The sequence below is a fragment of the Lampetra fluviatilis genome, chromosome 40 (assembly GCF_964198595.1).
Source record: "Lampetra fluviatilis chromosome 40, kcLamFluv1.1, whole genome shotgun sequence".
NCBI classification, from domain to species: Eukaryota; Metazoa; Chordata; class Hyperoartia; order Petromyzontiformes; family Petromyzontidae; genus Lampetra; species Lampetra fluviatilis.
Window position 1 is genome coordinate 9,462,570 of NC_136314.1, and position 14,081 is coordinate 9,476,650.

Below are 14,081 nucleotides of genomic sequence, written 5' to 3' on the forward strand. Positions count from 1 at the left end.
GTCGAGGGGGTTTAGGGTCGAGGGGGTTTAGGGGCGAGGGGGTTTATGGGCGAGGGGGTTTATGGGCGAGGGGGTTTAGGGGCGAGGGGGTTTAGGGGCGAGGGGGTTTAGGGGCGAGGGGGTTTAGGGGCGAGGGGGTTTAGGGGCGAGGGGGTTTAGGGGCGAGGGGGTTTAGGGGCAAGGAGGTTTAGGGGCGAGGGGGTTTAGGGGCGAGGGGGCTTAGGGGCGAGGGGGTTTAGGGGCGAGGCGGTTTAGGGGCGAGGCGGTTTAGGGGCGAGGGGGTTTAGGGGCGAGGGGGTTTAGGAGCGAGGGGGTTTAGAGGGGCGAGGGGGTTTAGAGGGGCGAGGAGGTTTAGGGGCGAGGAGGTTTAGGGGCAAGGAGGTTTAGGGGCGAGGCGGTTTAGTTGAACAGGAGAGGAGACTAGATTGCCCAGCCGCTTCGGGGGTATTTATATATATTAGTGTTTTAAATGCGTTTACTGTGTGAAATCTGCACGGATAAACATACAAAAAGACAAAAATATCCTCCTGTAATAGGTTACTGTATTCACTGCACCGTACTTACCACTCCGATCTCGAAGCCTCTGCATGAGGCGATGGATACACGTGCAGTATTTTCCTTGTTTAAGTTGCATGTAGTGTATATAATATTTGACAGTGAAATCAAGCGTAACTACTTTGTGTTTTGGAACACACGCTGTGCCGATAGCCGGACTGGTTACAGCCTTTGGAGCGGTTTTGACGGATAGGCCCGGGACCGCCGGGTAACGATGGAATCAGCCGGATAATCGACGGTCAACTCAAGTGGCGGCATTCCTCCCGACACTTGGTCCTAACCTCAAGAGTTACATCATCGTCAGAGAGCATCGCTCATTCCACTGCTGGATGGCGGAGAAACCTCGCGAGGGAGTAATAAGTCCGCCCCAAGCACACGGATGGATGTCAGCAAGCCGCCCTCCCCCCCAGCCCCCCCCGCCAACGCGGATATGAACCCCGACGAGCGAGACGACTCCGCGGGAGGCTTGCTAATTATCACACGGCAGTGATATAGGGGGCGTCAGAATGGCCTGGCACAAGCGTCGTGGTGACGTCACCGCCAATTAGTGGCGAATGGCGGTTGTTGTTGTCAGAATGAACAAACAATTTACGGGCACAACCGAACGAAAGGGCGGACGAATGAAACGGTTTGGCACGTAGTAGTGGGAGGGCTTTCGCGACCAATATGATGCACCATGGCGGTTTGTTTTTGGTTAGGTGACACGAATACAAACGAGTCGTTAAACCCGCCACCCCGACACATGGCCAATTAAGCAAGGTTGTATACTCTTCGGTTCATTCGGTAAAGTCAAGTAGGTAGAAAAATTAAATAATAAATCATATATCGCGACGTTTCGATCGCAACACAAGCGGTCATCCTCAGGTGGAAATAATAACCCAGCAGTGGAACTGCTGAACCAGCGAGAGAGCTGTTACAACACGAGGTTATTTATTTAGTTATCGAAACGTCGTTAAAAATGATTTTTATTTTATTTATTTTTTCTACCAACGTGACTTTACCGAAAGAACCAAAGAGTATGGATTCCTGCAGTCACGAAAGCTTCAAATCACGTAAGTTTAAGTCGTGTAAACAAAACGTGGCCAATTCGCTACTCGCACAGCACACGGCTGCGTGTTGGAGAGTAAAACCCACGGCACAACATTTACAATGAGCCAATGAAGCGGCAATTAATCGGCACGTTCTGCTTGCGTCACACAACCTAACAACTAATTTGGCTGTCGGGTGGTGGCGGCGATCTAACCAAAGGGAAACTACAAATGGAACGATCAAGAACGATCAAGTAAAATAAGTAATATTTTTAAAAACTTTTTTTTTAAACACGCTTTGATGAAACGTACTAGTAATGGAAGAACTCCACGACTCCAGGAAGTGGTCCCGAAGCTTGCCACAACGTAAGGAGCCGTGGTGATTTACAGCCAACGTCAGTTGAGCGTGGACAATTAGACCCAAGCCGAAACATAAAATATAAAAAAGAATGTTTACATTTGTTTTGATAGAATATAGTATTGTCATCAGTATGACATAAGTAGTCGATACCACATTCGGAAGTGGGTTACAATTTAGTTACAAGATTTGAGGATACAACAACAACAAACAAAGTGAGTTAAATAAAAGTGAGTGGTAATCATAAAACAAAGAGGATGCGACGACGACGATGATGATGAGACGGGGAAACTCCCCAAGACACGAACGCGACCAACCCGGCCACTTTGGTGACCTGAGCGGCGCGTGTCAGCGTCCACATCATCCTCGGCGCGTGTGCACGCCGTGCCAACAACAATAACAACAATAACAACGATACCAACAACAACAACAATAAACGCTTTCATGAAATGTACTAGTAATGGAAGAACTCCACGACTCCAGGAAGTGGCCCAGAAGCTTGCCATAACGTAAGGGACCGTGGCCAATTACAGTCAACGTCAGTTAACCGTGGACAATTAGACCCAAGCCGAAACATCACAAATAAATAATTATGTTTAAAAATATGTTTTTATTTTTTATGATAGAATATAGTAGTCATCAGTATGACATAAGCATACCAAGTTTGCAGTTGATACCACATTGGGAAGTGGGTTAAAATTGAGTTACAAGATTTGAGGATACAACAACGAAAACAACAACGAAAACAACAACGACAACGACAGCAGACAGAGCGAGTTGAATGAAAGCATGTAACAACAAACCAGCGCACCTTCCGGTAGGAGTCTTCGATGGTGGGATCGTACTTTTCCACAAATATTCCTTGCACGAACTGTACCGTCTGCGGATAACACAGGGAAAAGGTGTGTAAATGTTAGGCACAACAGCACGAGCATTTCACCCCCGTGTGACAATTAATTTGTATACAGTGTCATTTGTGGGCTTTGCCTGGTAGGATGGGGATGGTTTGGTTGTATTTGTATGTGGGCGATTTGTTTACCTTTCTTGTACTGTGCACTCCTATCGTGTTTTATGTACTGTTTGTTGTTGTCACGTTCTAACCCTGTGCCCCTAGTGGACATCTGTGAGCTTTATAGCTCAGATCCCTCCTGCAGTATAAATACAGATTCTGACCGGCCATGAAAGACAACAGCAAAATATATAAATATCCTGCGCCCTCGCAAGACATAGTGCACCCGAAGCAAGGTCAACTGATTAAAGACCAAAGTAAATAAAAATAAATAAAGGGACTTCAATAGTGGAAGGGGGGGGCTTAATTTGCAGGCTTAATTTGCAGGCTATGGTGAGAGCCGGAGTGCATTCCACCACACTATAAACTATTTTTAGTTTACCTGTTAAGGCCCTACTGTGCTGGTATGTACCTCTTTTACAGAAGCTATCTGGCCAACACAAATGATAGCTCAATGAAGTGGCTTATCATCATCATCAAGTGCAAATTTATAGCAGCCAAATGTAAAAAATGCGTGACGTCGATTCTAAATGTGGAGCGGAAAACCGGAGGACTACGAGAAAAATTTACGCAAACTCCAAATATACAGTAGGCGCCAGGGTCGAGTTCGACCCACGACCTCCTGTATACCAGGCGAGGTGGTTAACATCTCGCCACCGAGGAGCTGCGTGGATGAGGCAAGGTACGCTCCAAACCCAACCACCACCCCTCCCCGTCTTGAAATTTTATTTCAGGCCAAGTTTAAAGCAGCAGCAGCAGCAGCAATAACAACAGAAACGTAATCTCTCCACCGAGGAAAACTGCGGCGGTGGAGGAGCCTAACCCGAGGGGTGGTGGGGAACGCTCCCGGCCGCAACGGAACGACCGGCTCAAATTACCGACGCCAAAGTTTTTCTGGGTACCCCGGGCGCGGCCGTGGGTGGCGGTGTTCCGGCAGTACGATTTGCCGTGTGAACAGACCACAAACATTTCACATGATTGAACTAATATTTTACTGATTTTATCCAGGAGAGAAACTACGTTTTTTTATTTACCAGGTGAAGGCCCCACACACTGGGCTGTGTAGCTCTTGTTCAGAATGTCAAGTAATAGCCCCACATCGTGGCTTATCATCATTAAGTAGCCAAATACTTAACAACGTGAATTTCACTACTGCCACCCGACACGGCCAACCAGTAAGGGTTGGCTGTGTCAAGGTGGTTGCGGGTTTAAACGACACATTTACGTGATCCAACCCAAAAAACCTCCATTATGGATTTCCCCCCCGTCTACAGCGGTAAGCCACCAGACCCCCAACCCCCCCAGCCCTTCCACCCCACACACACACCCAGAGAGCCACCGCTGTCATCGTTTGATGTTTGCAACGGCGACGCCTGTTGTACGCCGTTTCACATTTATCGCAAATCCTGCGGCAGGCGCGCGCCACGGTTTCCAACAAGCAGCAAAATTGCCCTACAGACCTAGAGACTTAACAAGAACGACAGCCAACAACGACCCAATTAACGTGCGGTGAAACGTGCCGGCAAATGCCAAGACAACGTCTAATGAACATTCGGCGTAAGTCCCCCTTGGTTTTTGTGCGATGCGCGCGTGTGAAGTAGAGCTTGTAATGGACGCGCCGACGCATCAATTTTAACGGCGGCACGTACATCCGACCGTCGCACGCGCAGCCAGCGAAGGGCCGCTGTGCGCCAAACGTGTGACCCTCCTCTCTTTGCCACCGCGATCGCGCAAGACTGCTCCCCGGGCTGCCCGTGCACCGGCGACGCGATTAGTTTTATACGTCGCCACTCGTCGTCGGCAAATTCCCGGCAGGTACTCGGAAGACGAGGTCCAGAGAGAGACTGTAGACCGAGACCCATGGACTCCTCTCGCAGAGACCCATGGACTCCTCTCGCAGAGACCCATGGACTCCTCTCGCAGAGACCCATGGACTCCTCTCGCAGAGACCCATGGACTCCTCTCGCAGAGACCCATGGACTCCTCTCGCAGAGACCCATGGACTCCTCACGCAGAGACCCATGGACTCCTCTCGCAGAGACCCATGGACTCCTCACGCAGAGACCCATGGACTCCTCACGCAGAGACCCATGGACTCCTCACGCAGAGACCCATGGACTCCTCACGCAGAGACCCATGGACTCCTCACGCAGAGACCCATGGACTCCTCACAGAGACCCATGGACTCCTCACAGAGACCCATGGACTCCTCTCGCAGAGACCCATGGACTCCTCTCGCAGAGACCCATGGACTCCTCTCACAGAGACCCATGGACTCCTCACGCAGAGACCCATGGACTCCTCACAGAGACCCATGGACTCCTCACAGAGACCCATGGACTCCTCACAGAGACCCATGGACTCCTCACAGAGACCCAGGGACTCCTCACAGAGACCCAGGGACTCCTCACAGAGACCCATGGACTCTGGCTGAGACCCATGGACTCCTCACAGAGACCCATGGACTCCTCAGAGACCCAGAGACTCCTCACAGACACCTATGGACTCCTCACGGAGACCCAGAGACTCTGGGTTTAGAGTATTTGGCTGCTATAAATGTCCACGTGATAAGCCACTTCATGAGCTATCAAACAGCTCAGTGGGGCCTTACCTGGTAAAATAAAATAAAAATTAAATGGCTGGTGGTGCTAGTGGTAAAAAACAGTGAAGGCAAGGAACTGACTATACAAAGGAGCCCCCCCCCCCCCCCCCCAAAAAAAAATAGAAACATCCTGGGCCCCCTGCCTCCCGTAACTTAATCCAGCCCTGAACATCATCATCGTCCTCATCGTCACCGCTGTTGTCCTCACCGGGTCTTCCACAACGTCAATCACCAGCTGCTTGGCACACGCGTCACGGAAACTCGACGTTGCTTGTGCTGGGATGTCCCTGGCTCCCCCCCGGCACGCAAACGTGGATAACCCCCACACGGCGCGGCTTCACGGACCATCGCGCACGTGTGTGTTGGTGGTGGTGGGGGGGAGCGGTAGTGTAGCGGTTAGCGCCCTGCGCTACGAACGCAACGACCCGAGTTCGATTCCCGCTCATGGCCAACACCAGTGACGGTTATCTGAACCGGTCCTGGGTCTCCCCTAGGTCGACTCGGCCTCAAATTAATACCTGGTGATGTGTCTAAACATCACCACCGGGGAAACAAAGGGTGTGGTGCTGGCCACCCACCCCCTCGTGTAGCATTCCGGCCTTGATAGTTGCTACTCGCTAACCAGCACTTGCCCCTACAGTCTGTTAAGGCTATAATACGGGAGATCTCTTCTGTCTTTTGTTGGTGGTGGTTGTTGCAGGAATGTGCGGTGCCGCACAAGACGGAAAGACTGCCCTCGGCGCCCAGCGCAACGTCACTCGCCCAACGCTTCACATCGCCCTGGGGGACACGCGGACGGTGTCGCGGTGAAAAGTCTGCCAGGTCGGCGGTGAGCGGGTGAGGTGGTTGCGTGGGTGCGTGATGGTGTTAAGATCGTCCTCTCTGGAAGAGGCTCGTGAAGGACGCTACTGGGCAGTTGGAGGCAGTCGCCCTCCAACAACAACGGAGGGCGGAGGAGCGATGCTCACAACAACGAGCGGAGCGCCGGGTGGCTAAAGCACAGCAATTTGGCACAGTAGGAGGCACAGGTGGTGCATCGGCCAGTCATCTCGGTCAGTCGACCCGTGGCACCTGCTGGGTCTGCCCCGTGACCTCCTGCCAGCGGGCGTTCGACACTTCACGTGGCCTCAAGGTGCACATGGCCTGGCACAAGCGTCGTGGTAACGTCACCGCCACTTAGTGGCGAATGGCGGTTGTTGTTCATGGTGGGGGGGTGACGCAACTCACCAGTGCGGACTTCCCCACTCCACCAGACCCCAGCACCACCAGCTTGTACTCCCGCATTGTGACACGGGGAAGCCCTCAACTGCACGCGCACACACCTGGGAGACAACACGGACAGAGAGGTAAATACTTGCCGCCTATAGTCCTTCAACAGATTGTCGGATTAAAAATTATTGCGTCGTTCAACCCGCCACCACCCGACACAGCTAATTGGTAAAGTTGTGTCACTTAAACAAAACGCGGCAATTCGTTGCGAGAGCGAAACAGGAGGAGGATTTCTCCACAACTCTGTGGCGGTCGCCTGATGACACTGGTTGTTGTTACCAGTGAAACATCATGGTACTCGAATTGTAAATGTTGTAGTGTGTGTACTCTCCAACACACAACCGGTTACTGCTCAACTAGTAACTAATTGGCACGTTTTGTTTACGTAACAAACCTGACTAATTGGCTGTGTCGGGTGGTGGCGGGTTTAACGACGCATTTATTTATTTATGAGATCCAACCCAAAAAAATGTCTATTATGGGCAAGTGCCATTTGTGAGCACCTATGCACCACCGATTAGCACGGTTGGCTACGTACGGTGCGAAAGAAGTTCAACATCCATACATAACATTTTTGACATGCGTTTTTCTGGATTTTTTTGTTGTTATTCTGTCTCTCACTGTTCAAATAAACCTACCATTAAAATTATAGACTGATAATTTCTTCGTCAGTAGGCAAACGTACAAAATCAGCAAGGGATCAAATACTTATTTCCCTCACTGTACATGGATGCCGGCACGGCACACGAGGGGGCGCGTGGGCGAGGCTACCACCAACTTCTGGCCGCCTCTGGACTCGCCCCAATGCCGATGTTTACACACAGCACCAGGTACTGATTCTTAGGTCGAGTTGACAAAAGGGAGACCCAGGACCGCTTCAGATATTCGCCACTTTGAGCTGGTGAGCAGCGGGAATGGAACTCGGGTCGCAAGGATCGTAGTGCAGCACAATCACCCCACTGCACTACTGCACACCCATACAACAACAACCGCCATTCGCCACTGTGACGTCACCACGGCGCTTGTGCCAGGCTGTGCACGTATACATTCACAAACTCAAGTATGCTTACAGAATAAACTATTTTTATTTTACCAGCTAAGGCCCACTGAGCTATATAGCTCCTTTTCAGAAGTGACCTGGTCACACAAATGATAGCCCAAGGAAGCGGCTTATCACGTGGAAATGGACATCAGCCAAATTACCTAAATGCATGACTATTGATACGAAATGTGGAGGGAAAAAACGGAGGAACCGGACAAAAATCCTCGTGTCCACGGGAAGAGAGACACGCAAACTCCAAATGTATAACAGGTGTCAGTCAAGGTCAGGATTGAAGCCACGACCTCCTGTATACCATCGAGGTCGTTAACATCTCGCACCCAATCACAATGTAGCACACACAAAATCCATCACAATATGGTAGCAAAGATAAAGATCCCTCCCCGTATAGCCTTAGCAGATATTTGGAGTTGGGTCACCGGGTTCGTGGCACAGTGCGCTTTCCACTGCACCATTGCTGTTCCCCACGCACGCAAGCGTCATTCGCCAGTCCACCCACCACTCTTACCACATTATCGTAATCATTGTCGTGTTGTCATAATTGCGCCATCACCACAAACACCTTCGTAATTACCATCGTCACCAGAATCCCCATCGCCCACCATCATCGTCAGCCTGCCCCACTAAATACTTGGTGCGTGCGTTCTCACTCGTGACTCAATCGGCGCGCTCGGCGCTTCCGCGGCAGGTGCGCACGAACGACCCCCAGCCAGCGCCTCGCAGCGTTTATTCACCCGGGGGCAGATATTCGTGAGCCGCGGGGGCCAGGAAGGAGCGTCGAGAATCGTCGAGAAGCGCTACAAAGCGCCAAAAAGTGCCCAGAAGCGCCGAGAAGCACCGAGAAGCGCCGAGAAGCACGGTATCACGGCAGGAAACTGGCACTTCCTTCTTTGCGGCCATCACTCGTGCCACCCTTGTGAGTGTGGTGCTCTGTTTCTGGGCACGCGCGCTAACCCCAGCCCCAACCACTGGGCCACAAGCGCCTGTCCCCATGGCCAGGTAGATCTCCGTACATGTCTATGGCTCTCTACACGAGTCTATAGGTCTCTGCAAGTCTCTGGGCCTCGTTGCAAACCTATGGGGTCTAAGCAAGTCCAAGGGTCTCTGCGAGAGTCCGTGGGTCTCGGTCTCCAATCTCTCTCCCTGCACCAAGCCTTCCAAAGTTGGCCTGCTGGGTATTTCCGACAACATGAATGCGACGAGTGGTGACATACAACGGGCAGCGTGGCCAGGGGCGGCAACGCTCACACGAGCGCAGGAGTGGAGGAGGAAAAATAAATATAAATAGCGAGATGGCCCTGCCTCTGCCCACCTATAAAAAGGCACAAGGTGGGGGGGGGGGTCAAGGCAGGGGACGTGTACACAGCCGCGATGTTGCCGAGCCGGTGGGCGAGCGCCTGTGAGCGACCGCTCAAAGAAGGTGATAGCCGATGGAAGTCTATGAGAATCTATGGGTCTCTGCGTGACGCGTCTATGGGTCTCTGCGTGACAAGTCTATGGGTCTCTGCGTGACGACCCGACAGACCCCCCCCCCCCCGCTGTTCCCCATCCCGTCAACCTTCCCCGACCTCGCACGCGACTCTGTAGCTACAGGATGTTGTCGCCGTGGTAACTCGCCGTCGGCAGACCTTGGACTCGGGGTGGAGTGGGAGGATGGGGCGAAGGGGGGGGCTGGAACCTCTCGCCCGTTATCGCACCGCGGGGGCCGAGGTCGGCGGAAGCCGGAGCCAGAAAGCAAACAAGCGCCAGCGGCGCTAACAGCTGGAGGGGGCGGGGAGCCGCATTTAATCTCGTTCGTAAAAAAATTAGCAACGGAAATATTCGCACGCTTGAGTTTTTAAAATGTATTTTAGTTTCATGCTGATGACTAATTGGGTGAAACTCGTGATGTGTGCCGATGACTCTGCCCCATCCCACCCCTCCTCTCAGCCCCGTTCCGTCCCGTCCTTTCCCTCCGTCCCATTCATCAGTCCCATCCTGTCAGTCTGTCTCGACTGTCCAATCCTTCCCATCCGACTGCTGGTAACAGCGCCGGACCATGCAGGGGTGGGGGTGAGACGGTGTGGGGTAGGGAGGACTTCATCCAACAGTGGATAGACAAAGGCTGCTGCTGCTGCTACTGGTGGTCTAGCGGCGTGGAGTGTGCCGGGGTTACACACGGGTGTTGTAGTGACCTGGCACAGGCACCGTGGTGACAGTCGCCGTCACTCGGTGACGAATGGACGGCTGTCGTGGTTGTTGGCGAGGTTGCATGGCGAGGGCGGTGGGGGTGGTCAGGAAGCATGGGGTGGGGAGCAGAGGGTGACGACAACAAAAGCTTCAAACGTCTCTGGCCAGTTGGTGACGCGCGCAGCCTCGCTGGGTAACTGTGCAGGGCGACCCCGTTTGGGGTGCGCGTTGACAGTCCAGCGGTTGGTGTTCGCAACGTCACTTTTTTGGGGGGAAATTTCCCCACCCCCCCTCCTTACGTGGTTGACGACCACCACGGAAAACGGACATTGCAAGAGCTACCCGCTTCGGGGTACAAAATCAGGATCTCTATTTGTTAATAGCGGAGGAATCCGTTGAACTGTAAGAACGTTTCTCACAGATGTCCAGTAAGGGGGGGCACGAGGTCAGAACATTGACAACAAACGAATCAACAACACCACAGGAGTGTAAAGCATAGGGAAGGTATAACAATCACTTTCAAAATATATATGAGTAAAACTAAATTATTTTTTTCATCTTAAACAGGTAAAGCCCACCGAGGTATGAACTTGTACCTTCAAGGTGACTCCCTGGTTGCTCCCACGGGGGGTGATGCACGTTCCCACTCACCCTGCCCATCACAATCAGAACATTTGTTTACCCTGGAGGAATACGATGAGCTATGACAGTAATAGTCCAAACGGAAGATCCTTCCCTTTTTTACTCCTCCACCACTTCTTTGGCCGGTCCCGTATAACGCGGCCCTCGGCAACACGGCCCACCGAAACTTGACACCGCTGCCGCCACCGTGGTCGCCACGGTGGCTGGGAGATGTTAACGACCTCGCCTGGTATACAGAAGGTCATGGGATTGTTCGCCTGTTTTTTATTTGGAATTTGCATAGCTGTCCGCGTGGTCACGAGCTTAAGAGTATTTGGCTGCTATACATTTCCAACCGATGATGAGCCACTTCGTTGAGCTATCATTGGTGATGGGCAGGTCGCTTCTGAAAAAGAGCTATATAGCTCAGTGGGGCCTTACCTGGTAAACATTTTTTTTAGCCTTTTTAGTTTGCACGCGAATTAAACTGTAGCTCGGACAACACCAGCGCCGGATCGGCGCAGGGGTAACAAAAGCGGCTGCGGTGACGCCAACGCAAGATGATTGGGACTCTCACCAGAGTCCCATAGACTCTGAGACCGATAAACTTCCATATTCTGAGTTGCGATTAAAGCGGTTTCTTGTGTGTAGTAGGTTTATAGTATCAGCCCAGTCACCGATAATTGGATAAAAAGTAGCAGTCTGACCGCCATTGGACCAACAGACGTGGGCGAGTGTAGAATGCCCCCTCGTGTGCGGATACAATCTTAGAAGTGGTTCTGTGACATGTCTTCACATCGGGCCGCCCTCTAACAAGCGGCAGGGTACTGCACAACTGTGTGCGAAAGAGATGCCAACGGACGCCGCATCTCATGACGATCGCCATAAAAAGTGGCAACGAGGCAAAAACATAAATTTGCTCGATTGATTTTGCTCTCCACTTTGTTCCTTTCGCAGCGGGCCGGTAAAGTTGCACACGTGGCACGGACACTCAAAGCAACTTTGTTAACAAAAATCAAATAAGTAAAACTATTTCATAGAGTTTCCCGGACCACAGCACCGCGTCGTCCAGAGGGTGAGGCACGCACGGTGCCGCTTGTGCCCGGTGTCAATGACGACACGCCGATCATCTGGCCGCGCGCACGCACACCAACACGCAGAGCTAGCGGGTGACTTTGGAGGTTGGTTAGCCTTTATATAATGCTAATAATTGGCCCAGATGAATTGCTATTACATTAGAGTAAATAAACCTGTATTTGTTGGAAGCCCACTTTAAATCTGATAGGTTCTTCGTGTTTGTATCGTGACACGCTTATGAAGAAGCCGACTCTGGTGACACGGTGCATCTGACGGCCTGGATCGTTACCCTTCACTTGCTGGCTTTTCCCGAAGATATCCGGCGCAGTTTCAAGCGAACCGCCGCTGCTATTTGCCGAGTTTGGTCGTGAGACTCATTCGTCAGCTCACCGGGTGAGCGAGCTGAAACAATAACTTAAACTATTTTTATTTTGCCAGGTAAGGCCCCACTGAGCTATGTAGCTCTTCGTCAGAAGCTACCTGGCTGCCACAAATGATAGCTCAACACAAGTGGCTGATCATCACGTGGAAATGTATAGCAGCCAAATTATCTAAATGCACGATGTTGATTCTAAATGTGGAGGGAAACAACGGAGGACCCGGAAAAAAAATCCACATGACCAGAGAAAGACACATGCAAACTCCGAATATACAAGCATAATCAGGGTCGGGATCGAACCCACGACCTCCTGCATACTAGGCGAGGGAGTCAACATCCCCGAGCCACCGTGGCATTAACTGTAAAATACTCCGCGCCGCCTGCTTCCTAGTAGTGGTCGCTGACGATCACGTGACTCGCCGTTCGAAGAGACGTTTGCCAAAACTGAAATTTATACTGGAAAAAAAACTCAAATCGAGATCGCGCACACACACACCAACAACGATCCCAGTATAGCCTATACAGACTGATGGGGCAAGTTCTGTTAGCGAGCACCTGTGAAGGACGGTACGGTACACGAGGGAGTGGGTGGGCCAGCACCATGCCCGGCCACCTTTCATCTCCCTAGTGGCGATGTTTACTGGACACCGCACTAGGTACTCATTTGGGGCTGAGCCAACTGAGGGGCGGCCAAGGGAACGGTTCAGATAGTCGTCACTGGTATTGGCCATGAGCGGGAATCAAACTCAGGTCGCCAGGTTCGTAGCGCAGCGCGCTAACTGCTACACCACCGCTCCCCTACACACACTCACAGTGACACAGCCAACCACCCCCCCCCCCACCCCACCACAGATTGTTAAAACTGCCAACTGCGAAACTCACAGCAGAGCCTTCCTCAAGCGGCCATAGCACACACAGCCTTGCGTAGGCCTCGGCAAGGTAAGGTACTTTACCCATTTTACTGGGTAAAAGGGTAAAGGTGTCGACATGCCAAGGGGTAAGGTAAAGGGTAGGGTAAAGGTAGGCTCGTTGCTTTTTACCTTTTACCTTACCTGCTAAAGGGTAAAAAGTAGAGTAGAGTGATTGTATTGTGATAAGGTAAAAGGTAGGGTAAAGGTAGGCTCGTTGTTTTTACCTTTTACCTTGCCTTGCCGAGGCCTAGCCTTGCGCGCAAAGTACAACAGTGAGAATATCGAGTGTGCTAAATTATTTATGTGATTACAGGAGGCTCTCGACAATGACGGGGAGGGCGGCCGCGGATAAAAAAAAAATCACAGATAATCTAAAAGTGTCCATTTTCCGCAGATCTTTATGCCAAAAACCACCAATATAGGTATGTACATTGTGTTTAAGGTCAGAAAATGTAGTTTGTTAATGAACACAACGAATATTTGTAGTCAAGAATCGACCGGTCGATGATGCACGTGCTCCGTGAGAACACTTTCCTGCTCCCACCCCACAACCAAGACTCGGCCCACTCAGCAGACAGCAGCAGAGCCACGCCAACAGCAATCAAACTCCACCACCCACTGCTGTAAAGATATTGCAACTACTGTACTGTAGGGGCAATCACGTGGATTTCAGATTAACCGGAGCACACACATTCATTCGGTTTTAAGCACGCGAGACTTGTAATAAACATTTGCAAGAATAACAACTCAATCCACGAGTTATTAATTTATTCTTATTTTGTCAACACCTCAGGTGCGCGTGGTTAAATCCGCAAGTCGGATAAACCGCACGCGGACAAATACGAGTCAGCTGTGTTATCAAACTGAGGAGTTGCTCCCTCCTCCTTCGTTGCCTTCCTCCGTGGGAAGGGGGGGGGGTGCGTGTGTGGGGAGGGGGGTGGGGAACGGGGAGCGGGGAACGGAGGGGGGGAGACTGGGAGGACGAGTGAGGGGGGGACATGACGCGGGCAACCAAGAAACCGGAATTGCCGGCCTCCGCGCGG

At 51.7% G+C, this 14,081-nt stretch overlaps 1 protein-coding gene across 1 annotated transcript in view; it reads right to left on the bottom strand.

Annotated features, from left to right (window-relative positions):
* The window catches only part of LOC144946227 (ras-related protein Rap-1b), a 59,079-nt gene that overhangs the window by 12,858 nt on the left and 32,140 nt on the right, over positions 1 to 14,081 (bottom strand). The window contains exons 2-3 of the mRNA XM_078875089.1: positions 6,780 to 6,874; positions 2,753 to 2,821 (exon numbers count right to left, since the gene is read on the bottom strand). Coding sequence (XP_078731215.1) covers positions 2,753 to 2,821; positions 6,780 to 6,836 — 126 coding nt within the window. The 5' untranslated portion in view covers positions 6,837 to 6,874. The remainder of the gene's footprint in view (positions 1 to 2,752; positions 2,822 to 6,779; positions 6,875 to 14,081) is intronic.